Genomic DNA, 20816 nt, shown 5'->3' with positions numbered 1-20816 from the left:
CATGTAACCTTGAGCTGATCTGCTCTCTTTTTTTTTTAATCATAGGTATAAAAAAAATGTGCATCAAGTTTATTGCAGCCAGGTTTATTGTAATGAAAGCTTTTCCCAAGAAATGATCCCATCCTTCTTGTTAATAAAAAAATTAACCCTAATTTTGAAAAAATAGCAAAAAAATTGGGGCATTTGATTTAAACCTAGGTTAGTATATGGTATTATTACGTTTATGAGGGATGCACCACTGAGGTGGTATCCCATGTTGTAAGCGGGGTCTTGTGTCAAGCTGTAGGCCCAGGATCGAATCCCTCTGCCACACGGGGAGGTTGTTTTCTGAAAGGGGTCAGCTGGTGTATAAATAACAAGGTAATGTTTTTACAAGAGCCAGCTGGTGTTCGACTAGTCTCATTTAGGGATCAGCAGCGCAAAAGCTCCCAGCTAGACACAATCAAAGCCATGAGCTCAATCCATTGGTAAATGAGCCAAGTTCCAACATGCCCTGTCACACGGACAGTCAAGGTTCGATTCCCATGAACGTTATCTGCTTGCATAAGCCGAAGCAAGTGTTTTTCACATCGCAAAGCTGCCTTCCTTCCATTGTTTGAGGAGAATCGGAGAGAGGGGACGCGTCGGCGTGATAAAGATCTCCCCGTAGTCTCATCTCACTATATATGGCTACTGACTTCAAATCAATCCCAGTAATTGGTACTCTCTCTCTCTCTTTCTCTCTCTAAAGGAATCACATGTTCTCGTTTTTGGGTTTCTATTTCTAGTCACCATCTTTATGGAATTGTCTCTCGGTTGATTCAGGAAGGAAGAATCTCTATTGTGACCGAATTGGTAACCATGTGCAATTCTTTTCTAATCTTGTTCGAATTCCCTCTCTCTTCAATTCTTTTTTAATCTTGTTCGATTACCCTCGCGATCTTCTTTTTGTGCGGAAAAAGAATGCCCCAAGGTCTCTCTTGAAGAACTAATGCACGCGAGTATGGACAGTTGATCGTTGCTTATGCACTTCTTTTTGTAGTTTTGGAAGGATACTACGTGAATCACGGTTGCCCATATGGAATTAAGGGCAATATGGGTTTATTTCTATCAGATGTCTGCTCATGAGACGTTGATATGGCGATCCATTGTGAAACGTCTTCGATTGTTTGGGAATAATTAAGCAAAAAAAATGTTCATTTTTTTTCAATTTTTAGTGAAACCCATTTGGAATTTCTGTTTGGAATACGTCAATTCGAGAGAATCTTGAGTTGTGGATTGGCGTATAGAGGATCCACGTAGTGTTTCTCGGAATCTTGTACCGGCGTGTGATGGGTTCCGAGGACGAAGAAGCGATGCTAAGTTTCTTTTTTTAAGGTTTAAACTGGAAAATTAAGCACGTTATGATGGTCTTAGTACTATGAGACATTTATATAGAAAGTGTAATGCAATGCGATGTGATTTAAACAAATGACAATGAAGTGAAAAATTTGATGACCCGCCGAATTGATGATTGAAATTGTGATTCGCAGCTTCAATGTATCGTGGGTGTTTGTTAAGATTATAGATACAGATAGTTTTCATCATTGAGCAGAATGGAGTCAAAAGTAGTATGATAGCATAAATGGACTTCTCTAGGCTTTGAATTCTCTCATGAATAGGTTCTTTTGTAACTCAATGACCACGATCATTTGTCTTGAAAGAAGATGGAAATTAGTGCATGCATCAATTAGTTGGGAGTTTCATATCATTGTCATTCTTATTTATAGAGAAAATATGATTATAAAGAACAAATTGAGCAAATTCTGGGGATGTGCTGGATTATCGCATATAATAGATGAGAATAAGTATTGCTTTGGAAAAAATGAAAAAGAAAAAACATAGATTACGACATGAATAGGAAAAAAGGGAACCTAGGGTATGTAGCTGAACCTCTCTTTAATTACCATCCCTTTTGGTGTGTAGCAAAATTAGTCTTTTGGTGTGCATGTGCAAAATATTTAAGAGCAGCTGAATCATTCTTGTATTGTGCGCTTGCTTCAGGTTTTTGTGTGCATATCACTCAGTTAGTGAACCAGCTGCTGCCCTCTTTAAAATTTCTACATGTTGATTCATGTGTTGCTTTATATTCTAATTATCATCAGAAATTGTGATTGACTACTAGTTTCTTCCTTCATGCTTTCGTAGTAACTTTTTTTCAACTTCTGAAGCAGATATTAACACCAATCCTGAAAACTTAACAAGCTGATATGCTGAAACCAAGTAACACTGCCCTATATCTGTACACTTGATGAACATGGAGTCCTGCATGTTTCCCTCATGGGAATAAGCCGATAAACCTTCAGTGTTTTTACGAAAATTGAAATATTTTTGCTATGTAACACTGACTCTTCTAACAGGAACCGCACCCGCACTCAGCCGGGGTGCGACACTTGGACACAACTTCCTTTGTGTAAGGTGAAGTCAACCACACTGAGGTCCTTTTTTATCCAAATGTAGATTCAGTTAACCCTAATCAAGTCCATTTTTATCTATATTATATATATATATATATATAAATACATAAATGCACACATACACGTAGTGTTAACTTAAAATGGTTAAAATATATTTATACCCTCCCCGCACCCAAGTTTTTTAAAGTGCCGCACCCGTACCCGCATCCGCACCCGCACCCGCACCTATGTGACATAGTATTTTTGCTGTTTTATTCTACTTCAATTTGTATGGTTGTTTCTTTTCCCTGTTTCTTTCTTTGTTCTTTCATTTTTGTGTGCTTACAGATAAATTCTACTTTAGTAACCTTTGCATTGTGCAAGTAAATTAGTGCAGAGCTGTTTGTGTTGAATTTGATACATATCTGTTTGTTAAATTACCTGCACTGTTACAGTATTGAAGAACAACTATTGTTTTGCATTTTGGAGACGAATACCTAAAACAGTGTTTTTTCTTCTTCTTCTTTTCAAAGAGCTCCTACTATAGGCACTGGTTTACATCTTTCAAATACTGTTTTCTTTGGAACCTTACTTTGTACATTCATCACGTGCTAGGAAATAGTACTGGCCCCTTCCATTGTTTCTTTGAAAGAGTTGATCTTTTTTGTTGTTTTTTTTATGCAAACCATAGTCGCATACATCAAACTTGGCTAAATCTTGGCAAGGCAACTTTTGGGGATATTAGAGGATTTAAAAAAAAAAATCGGAAATCTTGAGAAAAAGTTGGCATTTGAAAAGTGAATAATATTAAAAAAAATACAGAAAATAAGAATATGTTTTGGTAACATTTTTGGAAAACTATAAAGGTAAAATAGTTCCTAAAATATAGAATCCTAAAGATTAGAAACCATATTCAAAATATAGAAACAACAAGAAAAACACAAAAGATTGCAAATGCAGTAATAATGTGATATTATCCCCATATTTTTAAATTTTTGATATTTTGAAAAATATCAGAATATTTTTACCTTTTAAATAAGCTTTTGATCTTATAACAATGATATCATGATATTTTCAAAATATTGTGACAGCTGTGACAATGGCACAGTTGAGAGATCAACATACAATTTGGTTTCATATGCAAACTAGATCGATGCAGGGGAGCTATGGCTCAAAGAAAGGACTGATATAGGACATCTTTGGTTAATACTTGGACAAATTTATGTATGAGTAGACATGTGAACATTGGGAGAGTATGGGCGATAGCTTCTCTATCTGTTTGTCTTAATTTATCTTAGTTCGTTGAGGAGAATAAAGGAGGATGTTTACTACCTAATCTTCTTCTCATTGGATTGAAATGGTTTATACATCTTCCAGATTTCTATTTCTCATGCAATTATAAAATCATGTCCTTCCACCCGAGCGTCTAGTGAATTCTGTTATAGAAGTGAACATTTTCCATGATAATGGACTTAGTAACTTACTATTTGTACATGTACGTGATAGCTGACATTGTCTCTTCTAGAAAGCACACACGCTCTTCTGTATAATATTACCTAGCAAATTGAATTAGACTCACAAGACACTTTGTTTCTAGTGGTGTTCCCACAATTAAGTTCATAAGACGGTGCCATTTCTACTGATCTTTGTTTCCAAAGGAAATAAATGGATATCCCACTCTCGCAGTCATTCAATAATAGTTTGGCATTCTTTGGATATTAAGAAAGGCTTAGTTGTGATAGTTGTTGGTGAAAAGGTTGCAAAGAATTTTATTTTAGGGGAAAATATTCTGGTGACACTATTGTTAAATTTACTGAAAAAGCTTGACCTTTCCTACGGATATGGGGTGCTGAAATAACATGATATCATGATAATAAAAGATTCACATATAACAGGTAAATTTTACGCTTACTTTCTGTCTGATACTTGCATTATCAGAGCTGTAAGTGAGAAATATGCACTGGCTTTTGCAATGTGGCAACTCGTGGTTGACTGACAAGTCATGATGATGGGCATCTAGTTTTATGTCTTCTTCTAACAAGGGAATGATGGGTCATAAGTCATATTGCATGGATTTAAAAATGTACTCTTACTCTTAGCAGTTGTGATGGATGCTTTGAGATCATTTATGTTAATAAATTTGGCCTGAATACTTCCACTTTGTTGTCTTGGTGGTCCTTTTCCTGTTTGTGTTTGGAGATGAAGTTCATTTTCTTATTGCAATTATATGTATATGCTATATAGGTGTCCGTTTTTTACATTTATTTGTTTTTCATTTTTTTCTTTTCCAGATGTTGGCCCCCTATTGGAGAAATGTGATGATCCAAATATGGCTGAAGATGCTGGTGTCTTAGAAGTTGTTAGGCAACTAGACAGGGCTTGTAAGGAGGCTGGATTCTTCTATGTGGTAATTCTCTTTAGTCAGTTATTATATTGTCTTTGTCAAATCGGAACCGGTTATATCTTTTGGAAATACAAAATCTCTCTCAGTTGAGGAAGGGAAGTATATTTGTTGTTTACAAGCAGGTGTGCATGCAGATGTCTCTCTCTCTCTCTCATATGTTATGTTTCAATTTTTTAAATGCAGCTTGCATTTTTTTTTGTTAAAATGCTAAAGGTCTGTTTGGAAAGTGGTAATGGGAGAGAAATGATACCCACCGGAGAGAAATGGCTGACGTGGACTGCCATCTAACCTGTTTAGGAATGTAGACCTAGTAGATTCATGAAAATAGGGGGGCAGTCCATGTCAACCATTTCCTCTTTTTTCTCTATTTTGGTTTCCTCCTCAAAGAGGGGGTACTTGCCAGATCTTTCTCCCAGAAGGATTCTGTTCGAATTGGGAAACTTCTGGTCAGTAAATAAGGATGGTAAATCTTGTTATTTATCAACTCTCATTTTACCTTATTTGACACACACACACACACACACACACACACACACACACACACACATATATTCTTCCTCGTTCTACATGAACGAAGGGATGCCTAAAACAAGATAGAGAACCAAAGAGAATTGTGTAGCCTGAATTTTTAAAAGAATTGAATGTTCTACCAAACTACATGGATTCCTCTAAATAAATCTTTTCCTGTCCATTTCTAACCATTTCCCCCTAATTCATTCCATAAAATTTGCTCAATTACTATCTTCTAAACTTGGCCTAAAGCACTCTCTGATTACAAATAATGAAGTATGACCATGTATTTCAAGAATTGTTGGGGGAATTGTCAATATTTACTAAAGGCTGTGGACTTAAAAAAAACTCATGTATATGCTGTAAAGAATCTCACAAATAATCAAGTTTATAAAACTTGACAAGAACATTCACTCATTGAATACACTAAGGCACAAATGCCACAAAGTGCACTAAGGCACAAATATCACAAAGTGCACTAAGGCACAATACACATATGAAATACCAAAGATTATTGAGAAAAAACTCACTAGAATTACAATTTACAATGGGGTCAAGGACCCTTATTTATAGATTTGAAAAAGGAACAATAGCCATTGGGCTACTTCCCAACGGCTATAATTAGAGCATATGGGAAGAGCCCAACGGCTGGTCAAATAGTCAACTATTGACTATTGACTTAGCTAAAAAACAAAAAATACAAAAATATAAAATATAAAATACAAAAAGACTTATTACAAAATTGTATTACATACGTATATACTTTAAATATATATATATATATATATATATTCAAGTATATACGTATATATGTGATGTTCTAACAGTCCCCCTCAAACTTACGGTGCAATCACCGAAAGTTTGTCAAGTTGAAAATTGAATCTTGGTGAGCACAGTGCCTTGGTGAAAAACTCAGCAAGTTGATATTTCGATGTCACATAGGAAAGATCAATAGTCTTCTTTACGTATTCTTCATGAACAAAGTGACAGTCCATTTCTATATGCTCAGTCCTTTCATAAAACGTATGATTTCGAGCAATGTATATAGAGCTCTTGTTGTCACAGCATAATCTTGTAGGATTCTGAAGATGAACTCCCATATCTGAAATTAGTTGTTTGAGCCACATGATTTCCATGGTAGTAGTTGTCATTGCTCTATACTCAGCTTTCGTAGATGATAGTGACACTTTTTGTTGTTTCTTGCACTTTCATGAAATCAAGGATTCACCTAAAAACACACAAAAACCAGTTATTGAGCGCCTGTTATTTGGATTCCCTCCGCAATCAGCATCTGAGTATGCAATAAGATCTAATAAGGAAGAAGAGGATAAAAAGACTCCCTTATTTATTGTGCCTCTGATGTATTTGATAATTCTCATGACTGCACCCATATGAGCTGATGTTGGAGCATGCTGAAATTGACTAGCTATATGTACATCATGAGTTATGTCAAGTCTTGTAATACTTAGATACATAAGAGATCCTACGAGCTGTCTGAAGGGAGTTGGATTGTCCAAAGGAACTCAATCATCAGCCTGCATCTTTATTCCAACAATTTATGGAGTGTCAATAATTTTGTCATTTGATAATCCTAACCTGTTAATGATATCTAAAGCAAATTTTGTTTGTGACAATATATATCCTTTGTTAGAATATGATACTTCTGTCCCAAGAAAGTATGTTAGGAACCCAAGATCAGTCATTTCAAAGGAGTTTTTCAAAAATTGTTTTACTTTTTTAATTCTTTCTTTGTCACTTCTTGTAATCAACATGTCATCAACATATAAAAGTAAAATTATTATTCTTGCAGAAGAGTTCTTGATAAATAACGCTATGTTAGTATTGTTAAATTGTATCAACTCATGTATACATATATTTATATATATATATATATGCATATGTATCTACTATTATATATATATATATATATATATATATATATATATATATTTTCCTTATGTAGCCCCACGAGCATTTTTGTCATTTCCCATTTTATGCATATTCACACTTGTGAATATGCATGTAACTTTTCTTCCTTTTTTTTTCTCTTTTTCTTTTTCTCTTTTTTTTTCTTTCTTCCTTTTTTCCTTTTCTTTTTCCTTTTACCTTTTTGACTAAAAGTCAAAGGAGGGGGAGACGTTGGACCCCCCTCCAACGTCTAGTAGGAGCCCCTCCTTTTGGTCTCATCTTGTATTATAAATAGGGGTGTATCCCCACTATTGTAACTCATTCTTGTGCTCACCTTTGTGCTCACCTTTGCTCAATAGATTCAATTTTTTGCATTTCAAGAGTTCTCTTTGTACCTTTCTGTACTTTTTGTTCAAGTGTTCTTGGTGTGTCTTTGTACACGTATCCCTTTGTGGAGCTTGTGCTTGTAATGCACATCTTTGAAGATATTTTTACATGGTATCAAAGCAAGGTTGGGAGAAAAGAAGATCGTGTATTTTGTTCTCTCTATTGGGTGCCTTGAAAAATGTGCCATCAAGTTTTGGTGATCGAGGTAAAGACTAGTTTCTTCATTCAATATTTTAGAGCATCCTACATCAAATAGGACCTTATATCTCCTTATAGTATGCATCTCTTCTCTTTTTTCTTCTCTCTAATGGGCGAAAAGGACTCACTTCTCTGTTGGCTTCAAAATAAATGGATCTAATTATCATATATGGGCCGGGAATATGGAGGCCCATATTAAAGGTAAGGGTCTTTGGGGATATGTTCAAGGAACTATTCTCGAACCCGAACCTAAAATCACTATCTTTGAGAAAGGGGAGATTAAGGTTCTTGACGGAGAAGAAAGAGAAAAAGGCTTTGAGGAATATAATAAAAGGCATGAAGAGTGGGAGATGAAAAACTACAAAATCCTTTCGTGGTTTTTCTCTTCGGTGGAAACAAAGATTAATGCCAATATATTGAAATTTAAGAAAGCATATCAAGTATGGGTGTATCTTGAATGAATGTATACGTCAAGAGACTTGTCCCATAAATATTACCTTCAAAAGAAGGCTTTAACTCTTCATCAAGAAGAGATGTCGGTTAGAGAATATTTTGCTGAATTATCGGCTATTTGGGATGAACTTGCTCTCCTTGAACCTAAATGGAGTGGAGAGGCAATCAAATTGAGGCAAAAACAACTTGAAGAGGATCACTTTTTTAATTTCTTAAATGGGCTTAGACCCGAGTTCGAAGAGTCTAGATCTTCTCTTTTATCTTCTTTTTCTTCTCCACCTTTAGATGTTCTTACCAAATTAAGTAGAGAAGAAACTAGATTGGGAATGAATAAAACCAATCAAAATGTGTTGGTCGTCCCCTCTAAAAACGAGGATGAGGGAGCTTACGCTGTATTTAGACCGGGGAGCAATGTCAAATCTTATAAACCTCCCCACTTCAACAAGAATCAAGGAGGAAGAGAAAATAACAGACAATATGGAAGAAGAGACTACAGTAAAATCGTGTGTCATTTTTGTAAAGAACCATGGCACATAAAATCCGTGTGTCCCAAATAGAAAAAGATGGTGGCAATGTCGACAACCTTTCAAGAGGAGACGCCGTCTACCTCCAATAATGCCAATCTATCTCTAAATCAAATTATTGAAGCTCTTCAACCACTCTTCAAGGGATCAATCTCTGGAGCCGCTGCGTCCTCTTTCTCTCTTCTAGGTAAAATTCTTTGGCTATTAGACTCGGGTGCATCCTTTCATATGACTCCAAATGCTTTTACATTGACCAATTATTCTAAAAACCTCTCACCATCCTTTGTTTCTACTGCGGATGGGGCTTATCTTGAAATTAAAGGAATTGGAGACTTTGAAAAACAAGATTTTTTTGTTCCTAAAGTTAGATTTATTCCAAAATTAAATTTGAACTTGCTTTCCGTCTCTCAACTTTCGGATCATGGATGTGATATAAAATTTTCATCACATAAATGTTGGATACAGGATCGTCGGTCCAGGAAGTTGATTGGGGAAGGCTCTAGGAAGGGTGACCTCTATTTCATGGAGTCTCTTCAAATTCCAAAAACCTCCTTTTGTAACATTGCCCAATATAAAGATGTATATGTTTGGCATAAACGCCTTGGGCATCCAAATATTGACAACCTTTCTCATATTCATTTTGCTAAAACATTATGTAAAAAAAATTCAGTTGTAATGATTGTATTCTGAGAAAAATGAAAAGCTTACCTTTTGGTTCAAGATCTATCTTTTCAACTAAGCCTTTTGAAATTGTGCATTTGGATGTATGGGGACCCGCACCTGTAGTATCTAAGGGAGATTTTTCATATTATGTTATTTATGTTGATGACTATTCGAGATAAAGTTGGATATACTTTCTAAAGCATAAGCATGAAGTCTTTTTCGATTTTAAGAATTTTCATGTAATGATAGAAACCCAATTCAATAGAAAGTTACAAATCTTTAGAACAGATTCAGGGGGTGAATTTCCCTCAAATGATTTTAAAAGCTATATAGAGAGTAATGGGGTCATTCATCAAAGCTCTTGTCCTAAAACTCCTCAACAAAACGGCTTAGCTGAACAAAAACACAGACATATTATTGAAACTACAAGGACTACTTATTTCTCAAAAGATTCCAAAAAGATTTTGGGTCGAAGCTGCTCTGGTCTTTGTCTATCTAATAAATCGTCTTCCATCTAAAAATTTAAGCCAAATATCTTCTTTTGAAGTTTTATATCAAAAAGAACCCGATTATAATAGATTACAATTTTTTGGTTGCAAATGTTTTGTTCTCACTGATAAAAATGATAAGTTATCTCCTAATGCCATTTCCTGTGCTTTTCTTGGTTATTCAGAAACACAAAAAGGTTTTAGGTGTTATGACCTTCAAAATGATAAACTATACGTCTCAAGAAATGTCACTTTTTTGCAAAATGAAAGTGGCTTTGAGAAGGTCACAACCCTCCCCGATCATGCTGATTATTCCTTTTTATTTGAATTATTAAATAGGAATGAAGATTTCTTTAGTGATGATGAGACAAATAATGAGAAGATTGATAATGAAGCTCCCCTGTCTGTTCAACCGGTAGAAGAAGCAGTAAATGAACCAATTACATATTCACATAGAGATATAAATACGTTTAGAAGTGCGATGGAAATATATAGTGATCTTAGTGAGTCCTCTCAAGATAGCAACTTACGAAGAACTGAAAGACCTAGGAGAAACCCTTCCAGATTTATATCCTATGAATCATTTTCCCCAAAATATAGGGCTTGCCTTAGTGCAATTCACTCGTATGAAGAACCCAGAAACTTTGAAGAAGCTAAAGAAAGATTAGAATGGAGAGATGCAATGGATAATGAACTTAGTACCCTTAATAGAGCCAAAACTTGAGAATTTCAAAGTCTTTCAGAAGGAAAGACTTTGAAATTCGATGAGTCTTTAAGGTTAAGACCAAGAGTGATAGGACTCTTGAGAGATATAAGGCCCGGCTAGTAGCAAAAGGTTATAGCCAGGAATATGGTATTGATTACGAAGAAACCTTTGCTCCTGTGGCAAGAATGGTCATTGTGAGATGTTTATTCACTACTGTATCAATTAAAAAATGGAACATATATCAAATGGACGTTAAAAATGTCTTTCTGAATGGGGACCTAAACGAAGAAGTCTACATGGAGGGCCCCCTGACATGGATATACCAAAGGGTAAAGTTCTTCGGCTTAGAAAAGCTTTGTATGGTTTAAAACAAGCCCCAAAGGCTTGGTACGATCGATTTAATGAAGTAATGGTTGAAACTGGATTCAATTCTTGTTATACTGACATTGCTCTCTTTGTCAAAAAGTTTGATGCAGGAATTATAATTTTGTTGTTATATGTTGATGATATGCTAATAACAGGCAGTGATATTAAGGGAATCAGAAATATCAAATCCACTCTAAAAGAAAGGTTTTAAATGTCAGACTTAGGATATCTGACATATTTTTGGGGTATTGAGGTTGCTTACTCTCATAGAGGTTATTTTTTGTCTCAAACTAAATGACATAGAGATTCTTGACAGGTCCGGCATTACAGATGAAAAAATTTGCGAGACCTCTGAAGTTGTGGGCTCAAAAATGAAGGATGATGATGGGATTTCTTTGGAAAACCTTACTCCCTATCGGCAGCTTGTGGGATCACTTATGTATCTTAGTATCACACGGCCAGACATATCTCATGTCGTGCATATTGTAAGTCAAATTCAGCATGCCCCCACTTTAGTTCATATGAGTGTTGTACTTCGTATTGTCAAATACATAAAGGGCATAATAAACAAGGGAGTATTTCTTTCCTCGTCTTCTAATTTAGAATTGATTGCATATACTGACTCTGATTGGGGAAGTGACCTAAATAACCGTCACTCCACCACTGGTTTTTGTATTTTTCTAGGTGAATCACTGATCTCATGGAGATGCAAGAAACAATAGAAAGTGTCTCTTTCATCAACAGAAGCAGAATATCCAGTCATGGCCTCCACGACTATGGAGATTGTGTGGATTCATCAGAGTGTTGATCCAAGAACCTACAAGATTGTATTGTGATAATAAAAGTGCAATCTATATTGTTAAAAATCATACCTTTCATGAGCGTACCAAGCACATTGAGATGGACTGTCACTATATCAGAGAAGCCTACTTACAGAAAATCATAGACCTTCCTTATGTGACTTCAGAATACCAATTGACAAACTTTTTCACAAAGGCGCTATGTTCCTCCATATTTAATTTTCTTCTTGGCAAACTTTCGGTCATCTCGCCCTAAGTTTGAAGTGGGGTGTTAAATTGTATCAACTCATGTATACATATATTTTTATATATAGAGGGATACATATGCATATATATATTTTCTTATGTAGCCCAGGGGCATTTTTGTCATTTTCCATTTTACGCATATTCACACTTGTGAATGTGCATGTAACTTTTCTTCCTTTTTTTTCTTTTTCTTCTTTTCTCTTTTCCTTTTTCTTTTTCTCTTTTCTTTTCTTTCTTCCTTTTTTCCTTTTCTTTTTCCTTTTACCTTTTTGACTAAAAGTCAAAGGAGGGGGAGACGTTGGACCCCCCTCCAACAGTTAGATTTCTAACCATTGGAGGGGCTCCAACGTCTAGTAGGAGCCCCTTCTTTTGGTCTCCTCTTGTATTATAAATAGGGGTGTATCCCCACTATTGTAACTCATTCTTGTGCTCACCTTTGCTCAATAGATTCAATCTTTTGCATTTCAAGTGTTCTCTTTGTACCTTTGTGTACTTTTTGTTCAAGTGTTCTTGGTGTGTCTTTGTACACGTATCCCTTTGTGGAGCTTGTGCTTGTAGTGCACATCTTTAAAGATATTTTTATAAGTATAATATGGTTTGAAACCATATCTTGTAATAACATTGTTAAATGTCTCAAACCAAGCTTTAGGTATTTGTTTGAGTCCATACAATACAACAACAACTACGCCTTCATCCCAAAACAATTGGGGTCGGCGATATGAACCAAAAAAGAAAATCATTCTGGGTCCTCCACATGAATCCTTCTCCTCCAATCATTTTTATCCAATGTCATGTCCTCGGTGAGGTTCAAAGCATTCATATCCTTTTCTATCATCTTCATCCAAGTCTTCTTAGGCCTACCTTGACTTCTTTTGACTAATATATTTTTCCATTTGTCCATCCTTCTAACTGGAGCATCATTAGGCCTTCACCGAATATGTCCAAACCACCGTAAACGATTTTCTCTTATTTTATTTTCAATGGATGCAACGCCTACCTTCTTACGTATCTCCTCGTTTCGAATCTTATCTTTTATTGTATTTTCACACATCCATCGAAGCATACGCATCTCAGTTACACTCATTTTTTGAATATGATGTCTCTTGGCCGCCCAGCATTTTGTACCATATAATAAAGCAGGCCTAATTGTCGTCCTATAAAACTTTTCCTTCAACCGCAATGGAATTCTACGATCGCACAACACTCCAGTTGCACTTTTCCATTTCATCCACCCAACCTTTATCCTATGGTTTACATCTCCATCAATTTCTCCATCATTTCGAATGATAGATCCCAAATATTTGAAACAGTCATCCACCGATATTTCTTGCTCGCCAAGCTTCACTACACTCTCATCACTACTGCGTTGCTTACTAAACCGACATTCCATATATTTTGTCTTACTCTTACTCAACGTAAAACCTCTTGCTTCCAATGTTTGTCTCCATAATTTTAACTTAGCATTAACCCCAGCTCTAGACTCATCAATCAAAACAATATCATCAGCAAACAACATACACCACGGCACATTTTCTTGAATTGATTTCATAAGCTCATCCATCACTATAGCAAATAGGAAAGGGCTTAATGTAGATCTTTGATGTAACCTAACTCTTATAGGAAAATTGTTTGTCACCCATCCACAAGTGCTGACATTGGTTACCACTCCTTCGTACATATCTTTAATTATACTAATGTACTTGAGAGAAACACCTTTCTTCATCATTGTCCACCAGAGAACATCCCTAGGTACTCTATCGTATGCCTTCTCTAAATCAATAAAAACCACATGCAAATCTTTGTTCCTCTCTTTATATCTCTCAATAATTTGTCTAAGATGTATAGCTTCCATAGTTGATCTTCCAGGAATAAAACCAAATTGATTCTCCGATATCATGACAACCTTCCTCAACCTATGCTCAATCACCCTCTCCCAGAGTTTCATAGTATGACTCATGAGTTATATATATATTCAAGTATATATGTATATATGTGACGTTCTAACATATTCATGTTGCCTGTACCAGCACATATGCTGTGTGTGTACCGAACAAAAACTAAATGAGTAGACACCATGATGATTATCTGTGCCACAACTAAAGGATGTAAATGTAATCAACAACTATAGCAGGATAAGTCCATGCGATAAGGAAAAATGATATTTGGATAGACTCAGAGAGCTAAATTCAAGTTTATAAAGAAAACAGCTGCTGCAATTACTGTCCTTTTCAGTACAACAGCTTTTCAGAACGTAAGCCATTGGAAGCCAGGAACTGAACCTCCAAGATTGTCTATTGCCCATTTCAAAAAGAGAGGAATTTTTGAGATGTTATTTACAATTTTACACCACTAAGGCATACACATTCCTCAAATTTTTATTGAATACAATGTTTATACCAATAATAAACTCTTCAAAATGCTGTGGACATGTGAAGATCACATCATAAGACTGCATACATACATTTCCATCCCAGCACATACATTTTACATCATAAGACTGCATACATATATTTTCATTACTCATGCATTTATGCTCAAGGCATTTCCATTGCAGCACATCCATAATGACCATATAAAGCTTATTACTAGCTGGAAATCACTTGACTTAGCAATTTCACAGAAGGCAGAAAAAACATATTTGTTTACTGCCACCTGCAGACTTCTGATTCCCACTTCCAAAGTCCACAAAAAGGACACTATCAAATTCTCAAATTAACCATCAACAAGTCCTTGGGAGTGTTTTTGTTTTGCTCTATCTATAAACTCCAACAATTTCCTGAGGAACCTAGTATGCTCACGAACTTACTTTTGTGAAACCTTGATTCCTCTCCCATGATTACCGCATGATGGCTTAAAGAAGACCCACATAAACCTTTTGAAATCCCTGTTCAAGATGCTCTATTGATTGTTGACCATCTTAAGCTGTTTCTGTGTATGGGAGGGTGTGAACCATCACTGTCATCATTTCACTTTCTAGTTTCTATGTTTCTTTCCAATCAGTTCCAGAGCCTTGGCTCCAATACCATGTTGAAACTGTGAGTACAACAAATAGAGAGAGGAAGAATGGAAGAATTTCAGACCTTCATGGCAGGAAATATATGCAGAAATCATTTTTAGTTCTGAGCTTTGTGATTCTTCCTGTCTAGAAAGGTCATGGCATTCCGGAATCCATCTGCGAAGGGGTTAGAGATGTGACACGAAGGTTCTTTGAGCTTCCTATTGAAGAGAAACTTAAGATCAAAATGTCATCTTCAACTGGATTTAGGTATGATTTCTTGCATCTTGTTATATTTGCAAAGTTCATTGTTGAAGTTTGGCATGATTTGGATTAAAATGTCACAAAGTTCTTTTCCATTCTAGTAATGAGAACAATATTTTTACTTTGTGTTTTTCTTTTCCCCTTGGAGCAGAGGATATCAGAGACTTGGGGAAAACATAACACAGGGAAAGCCTGATATGCATGAAGCTATTGATGTATGTAGTGTGTAGTCAACTTTTTTCCTGTTCTAGCTACTGGAAACCATTAAACTCATAATTAGCAGAAAATCTCTCTGCTGACATGTTTCATTTTAACAGTGTTACAAGGTTGTTGAACCTGGTACTTATGGAGCTCTTGGTGCGGTCTTAGCAGGGCCAAATCTATGGTAGTAATTCTACAGATTATCAGTATTACAAATTGACAAGTTGATATGGTTATTATGAATCTTGCTCATCCTAAATGGGGAGCAAAACTATCTTGTCTTCTCATCATTGTTATGGTCATTGATCTACCTTTAAATGTTTTTTTATTAGCTAACAGGTTGCTATACGAAATCATAGTAGAGTATTGGTCCGACTATCATTTTGATTCATTGATGTTTTGGAGACTGTAACTTGTATTACATTGAACCATGTGAGCACGATATTAATTTAGTTGGCAGCATGGAGTTGCATAATGCACTAAATTCATTCTTTTTTTCTTCATTACCTTTATAAATTCTCTCAATTCAGTCTCTCTCTGTTAGGAATTGACCCATACTAAGAGCATATATGTCTGCATAATATTCATTAAAGTTAATCGAGGTTTCTTCAGGGATTTAAATGGCTGAGATATAGATGGATTTGGGTCTACACCTGTTTTGCACTTAGTACCATACTTAAGGCTCTACCTTATAGTGGGAAGCTTGCTTTGGATGCGGGGAACCATTTGCTTCCTTGAAATGGGGAATCTTTTTGGAAGCATGCTTGCTATTCATAGCGAGCACTAATATTGTTGTTGGAGACATGACATTCAAAGCTGGGAGTGATGAATTGTGGTGATTGGAGTAACATTTGTCAGAAATGGAAGAATGGTTCCCTCTTGATGTTTGAAAGTTGCATATTGTCATCATGTCTAAATGCTTTGCTTTTTGAGTGAAGTAATTGGACGATCTACGTGATTATGAATTGTGCTTTATTCTTCCCTTTATTTTCTTTAAAGGAGAATTTGTGTGCCCATCATTATCTATCAGGTCCTTTCCATGAAAACGTGTCTGGGATACTCTTTACTTGAATTTTGCTTTTGCTGAAAAGAATGGCATGGATCTTATGTTATGGTGGTGGTGGTTGGAAATTGTTTGCAATGAGCATGCAAACGTTCCGCTAGCCCCACAAAAAAGGTGTCCCTTTGTCATAAAAGACACCTGTGCCATGTAAATGCTGCTAAATTAATCCATTCTGATGTCCTAAATGCTTTTTAATGCTGTTTATCAGTAGGGGTGTCAACTGGTCGGGTTTGGTTCGGACCCAGGTGCAACCAGACTTAGACCAGATTTTCGGGTATGGGATTCGGTCCGGATCCGGGTCTAATCGGGTCTAATATAAGAGAAGCCATACTCAGATCCAATAAGAACTACATGAACCATACCCGGTAAAATAATATTTTTTAGCATTTTTACATTGAAAATTTGTGGGTCTTAATCGGAACTCGGGTCGGGCCCGGGTCTGGTATAAAATTTTACAAACTATACCTGGATTCATTTATTAATCGGACCTTTGGGTCTGGACCCGGGTCTTATTATTTATCACCATACCCGGATCCTATAGGGTTTGGTTCAGGTTGGGTCCGGGTAAACCCGACCTGTTGACACCCTTACTTCCTGCTATCAGTATCAAATTGGTCACATGTGTGCTTCCTCCTCTGGCAATGGTGTTTCATTCCTTCTATTGTCAGATCTGGATCTTGATCCAGGGGAAACTTTATCCAAATCCAGTCAAAATCTAGTAAAGCATCCTTTTTTCTTCCCTTACAAATCTTGGATGGAAAATATTGTTGGATCCAATTGCTGGTTGGACATGGTTACCAACTAGAGAGAATCCTAATCCACTCCTAGATCCATTCAGTTCCATATAATCTTATAACTTGAGTTGCTTCCAGCTCTCGATGCAGTCTATCTACAACCCTATAATCCTAGATTCATTCTCTGAGTTTTTTTTTCATCTTTTTCATGCATGGGAATGTTTTATATGAAAATGAACTTTGGAGACCTTCATGCCTTATGAGCTTTGCTTGCAGGCCCGAGAACCCTTCAAATTTCACACCATTGATTGAAGAGTATATTAGTGCCGTAAAAGGCAAGCTTTCTATATTTAGTAGATTCATGTTCTGTAGGGTCACAGAAGTGATCTGCTTTGTAACTTCTTTAGATTTTTGGAGTCCTTTTACTAAATAACATTTTCTATGCTCTGCGACATATAGAACTTTCCAAAAATGTTCTTCGGGGGATAGCTTTGGCGTTAGGTGGATCACCATATGAATTTGAAGGTAAAAGAGCTGGAGACACTTTTTGGGCAATGCGTCTAATTGGTTGTCCTCGCTCTGCTGAAACCAGACTCCATGAAGTGCAAGATGACACTGTTGGATGGTAATTTGTTAAAGATTTATCGTGTATACATGTTTTGGTTTTGGACTACTATTCCAAGTTCTTCATTCTGACTAATGTTCTGTTTTTCTCTTTCAATGAATTCAGCGGAGCACACACTGACTATGGTAGTTATCCTTGTTTCATCAAATTGGACAGATATTTTATTTTCCTTAATTGCTAATAATAAATTTGCTTTTCATGTATAGTGCAAAGAATGTACTTATGGAATCATCTTTATGGATATCAGGTCTATTGACTTTGGTAAATCAAGATGATGATATCACTGCACTCCAGGTAAATTCCATAGCTTGATTCTGAAGACATTTCTGACAACTAGTAGTTTCGCTTATTCATAAGGAATCATTGCATCTATTAGATATGGATATCTACTGCTATGCTACAGGATCGTCCACTCTGTAGGAGGTTAAAATTTAATATATTGATTTGAAAGATAAACTTCAGCCCTTCAAGTTATCCCTTTCCATGGAATCTGAAATGAAAACAACACTTCTGAAAGGATTTGTTATCAATGAAACAAAAGATGTATATTAGTGGGAGGTTACGGTTGCAAAATTATTAAAGCAAAGGTCTTTATCTCTTTTTCTTTTTCTTCTACTGCATATTTAGAGGAAGATTACAGTGTTTTGGTGTGACCCCACATATAAAGCTAGAAGCCTAGAATTAAACTTTAAAGAGAAGAAAAGTTCAACCCAATGTATTGAAATTGTCCATGAATCACTCTTGTCTTGTACTGCTCTAGTTCTGGAAAAGTGATTTTTCAAATTTGTGGTGGGATTCTCTGCCCTTGTAGGTAAGGAACAGATCTGGTGAATGGATATGGGCTGTTCCAATCCCTGGAACATTTGTCTGCAACATAGGAGACATGCTAAAGGTTTGCCTCGGTCTACCTGCTCAATCATTTAGTAATGCACTTGTCCTGGCTTCTTGTTTATCGGAAACTCTTTTGCTGTGCAGGTTTATTCAAATGGTTTGTACGAGACTACGTTACATAGGGTGATTAATAACTCTAAATACCGGGTTTCCATACCATTTTTTTACGAGGTCAGTGCTATGTGTGTCTATTCAACCTTCAGCAGTTTCTGCCCAATGTGTCACATTGATAAAACTAGAACTTGCCTATCAACTATCAAGTAAAAAATCCCCAGTATTCTGAATTAGGCCTTGCGAAGTAGGTGAACTTCCCATAGAAACATGGAGCTAAACCAGTCTTATTCAAGCCGTAGGGTTGGTTCATTCTTACATTTTTGGAAGGGTTCTCTGTTATTAGTAGATGTTCTTATTTGCTCATGAGCTTTGAAATTTGTTTTTCTCGTTTGCATGTTCAGCCAAACTTTGACACTGTTGTGGAGCCTTTTGACTTCTGCAAAGAAAATATTGGGGGCGTTTCAAAATTTGAGCCTGGCATGTATGGGGAGCATCTAGTCCGTAAGGTTCTTACAAACTTTGTGATGGAGGACTGAGATTGTATGTGGTAATTCCTTTGTAAACGTAAATTATGCTGGTGCTGCTGCTGCAGCTCTTTGAGAAATGGATGGTGCTCTCTCAGGGTGGGTAGGTGTAGGCCTAGATGAATAAGTGGCCCTCGTATTGGGCAGTTCTTCTTCCCAAAGGTGAAGGTAGAGGTTAGGAATGTTGTACCTTGTTGCTGTTATATGCATCGGACCATAATATCAGTGCTTGTTTTTTGGTGTCTCTTGTACATCGGACCAGATCAAGCATGCCGCATTGTTTCAGCCGATCCAACAACGTTGGATTTTTTAACCAAAGAGCCATTGGACCAGAGCGCCAGATGAGCAAAGCCTCGATACAATTACAGACTAGTAATAAGCAAACATAAGGATTACTTCCATTCATTAACCAAACGTCCCGTCCTTGTTTCTGATGTCATCATAGGGTTAAAAAGAAGCAGTATGATATCACATCCAACCAGAATATCTTGGAAGTATATACTAGAAAAAGGATGATGCTCTAGTTCATGAAGATATCTTCTCAATTCTTTGGTAGAGGATGCTGGGTTGGAAGCAAATGAAACCGCTTCTTCAGCATGATTCTCTGCCTCGAATATTTATCATCAGGGGAGAAACGAGCTGAAACAGGGGAAAGACTAATGTTATTCATCCACTCTATTAAAAAGAAAAATCAAAGAACCCAAAATGTTCTAAAAAAACTAACGATAATAATGAAATTGGCCTGACTCAATGCTATATCAAGCCCCCAAGTACACCAACAATGCTCCGGATTTCACCACCCGCTTCAGAAGCATAAAAGCTCAAGTGTAGCTTACGATCACCAGCTCAAGCATGCTGGCTACTGGACCAAAGGATGTGTCAGAACGCTGCCCATGTTACCTAAGGGATTTTAGCTTCCAATCCCCCATCCACTACTCCTTTGACTACATGAGATCTATCATGGTACCAAAACTAAGACAACTTCCAATTTGCAGTAGATACAATCATCAAAAATTATATATCTAGTCTTTCAGATATGCTTGGCAGGGTCTATTAATTCCCTATTCTCAGCCATAGCTAAGAAGTTATAATATCAGCTTTAAAAAGAGTAAGATTCCCTTGCCCAATAAATTGGCAAGATTTTATCTGGATACAATCTATGTTGCCCACACACTTTTCACTTTTGTACACCCTGTGTCGACATGACAAGACACTGGGTCGACACTAGACACATACTTCATGGATACAACGAAACTTGTATCACATTCAACATTGTGTACCTAACTTCATATATTTCTTCTTATAAAAAGATTTGTCATTGGTTACATTACACCTCAATTTGAAATATGAAATTATTATTCAATGTTTATAAAATAAATCTTGAATCATTTCAAAGAA

At 36.3% G+C, this 20816-nt stretch overlaps 1 protein-coding gene across 1 annotated transcript; it reads left to right on the top strand.

The window, feature by feature from the left end:
- Nucleotides 1–550: 550 nt before the first annotated feature.
- On the top strand, nucleotides 551–19669 carry LOC149847724 (homoarginine-6-hydroxylase 2-ODD-C23-like). Its single transcript, XM_089997612.1, has 12 exons — nucleotides 551–699; nucleotides 4706–4821; nucleotides 15214–15332; nucleotides 15478–15541; nucleotides 15644–15711; nucleotides 17601–17659; nucleotides 17784–17949; nucleotides 18055–18074; nucleotides 18197–18243; nucleotides 18761–18841; nucleotides 18925–19011; nucleotides 19296–19669. Exons 1-12 carry the CDS (start codon nucleotides 666–668, stop codon nucleotides 19428–19430), a joined length of 996 nt encoding a protein of 331 aa, XP_089853738.1. The 5' UTR covers nucleotides 551–665; the 3' UTR covers nucleotides 19431–19669.
- Nucleotides 19670–20816: the final 1147 nt, after the last annotated feature.

The sequence above is a fragment of the Nuphar pumila genome, chromosome 1, assembly GCF_984573655.1.
Source record: "Nuphar pumila chromosome 1, dmNupPumi1.hap1.1, whole genome shotgun sequence".
NCBI lineage: Eukaryota > Viridiplantae > Streptophyta > Magnoliopsida > Nymphaeales > Nymphaeaceae > Nuphar > Nuphar pumila.
Note: the sequence above shows the minus strand (reverse complement) of the source record. Positions and strands in the feature narration are given on the sequence as shown.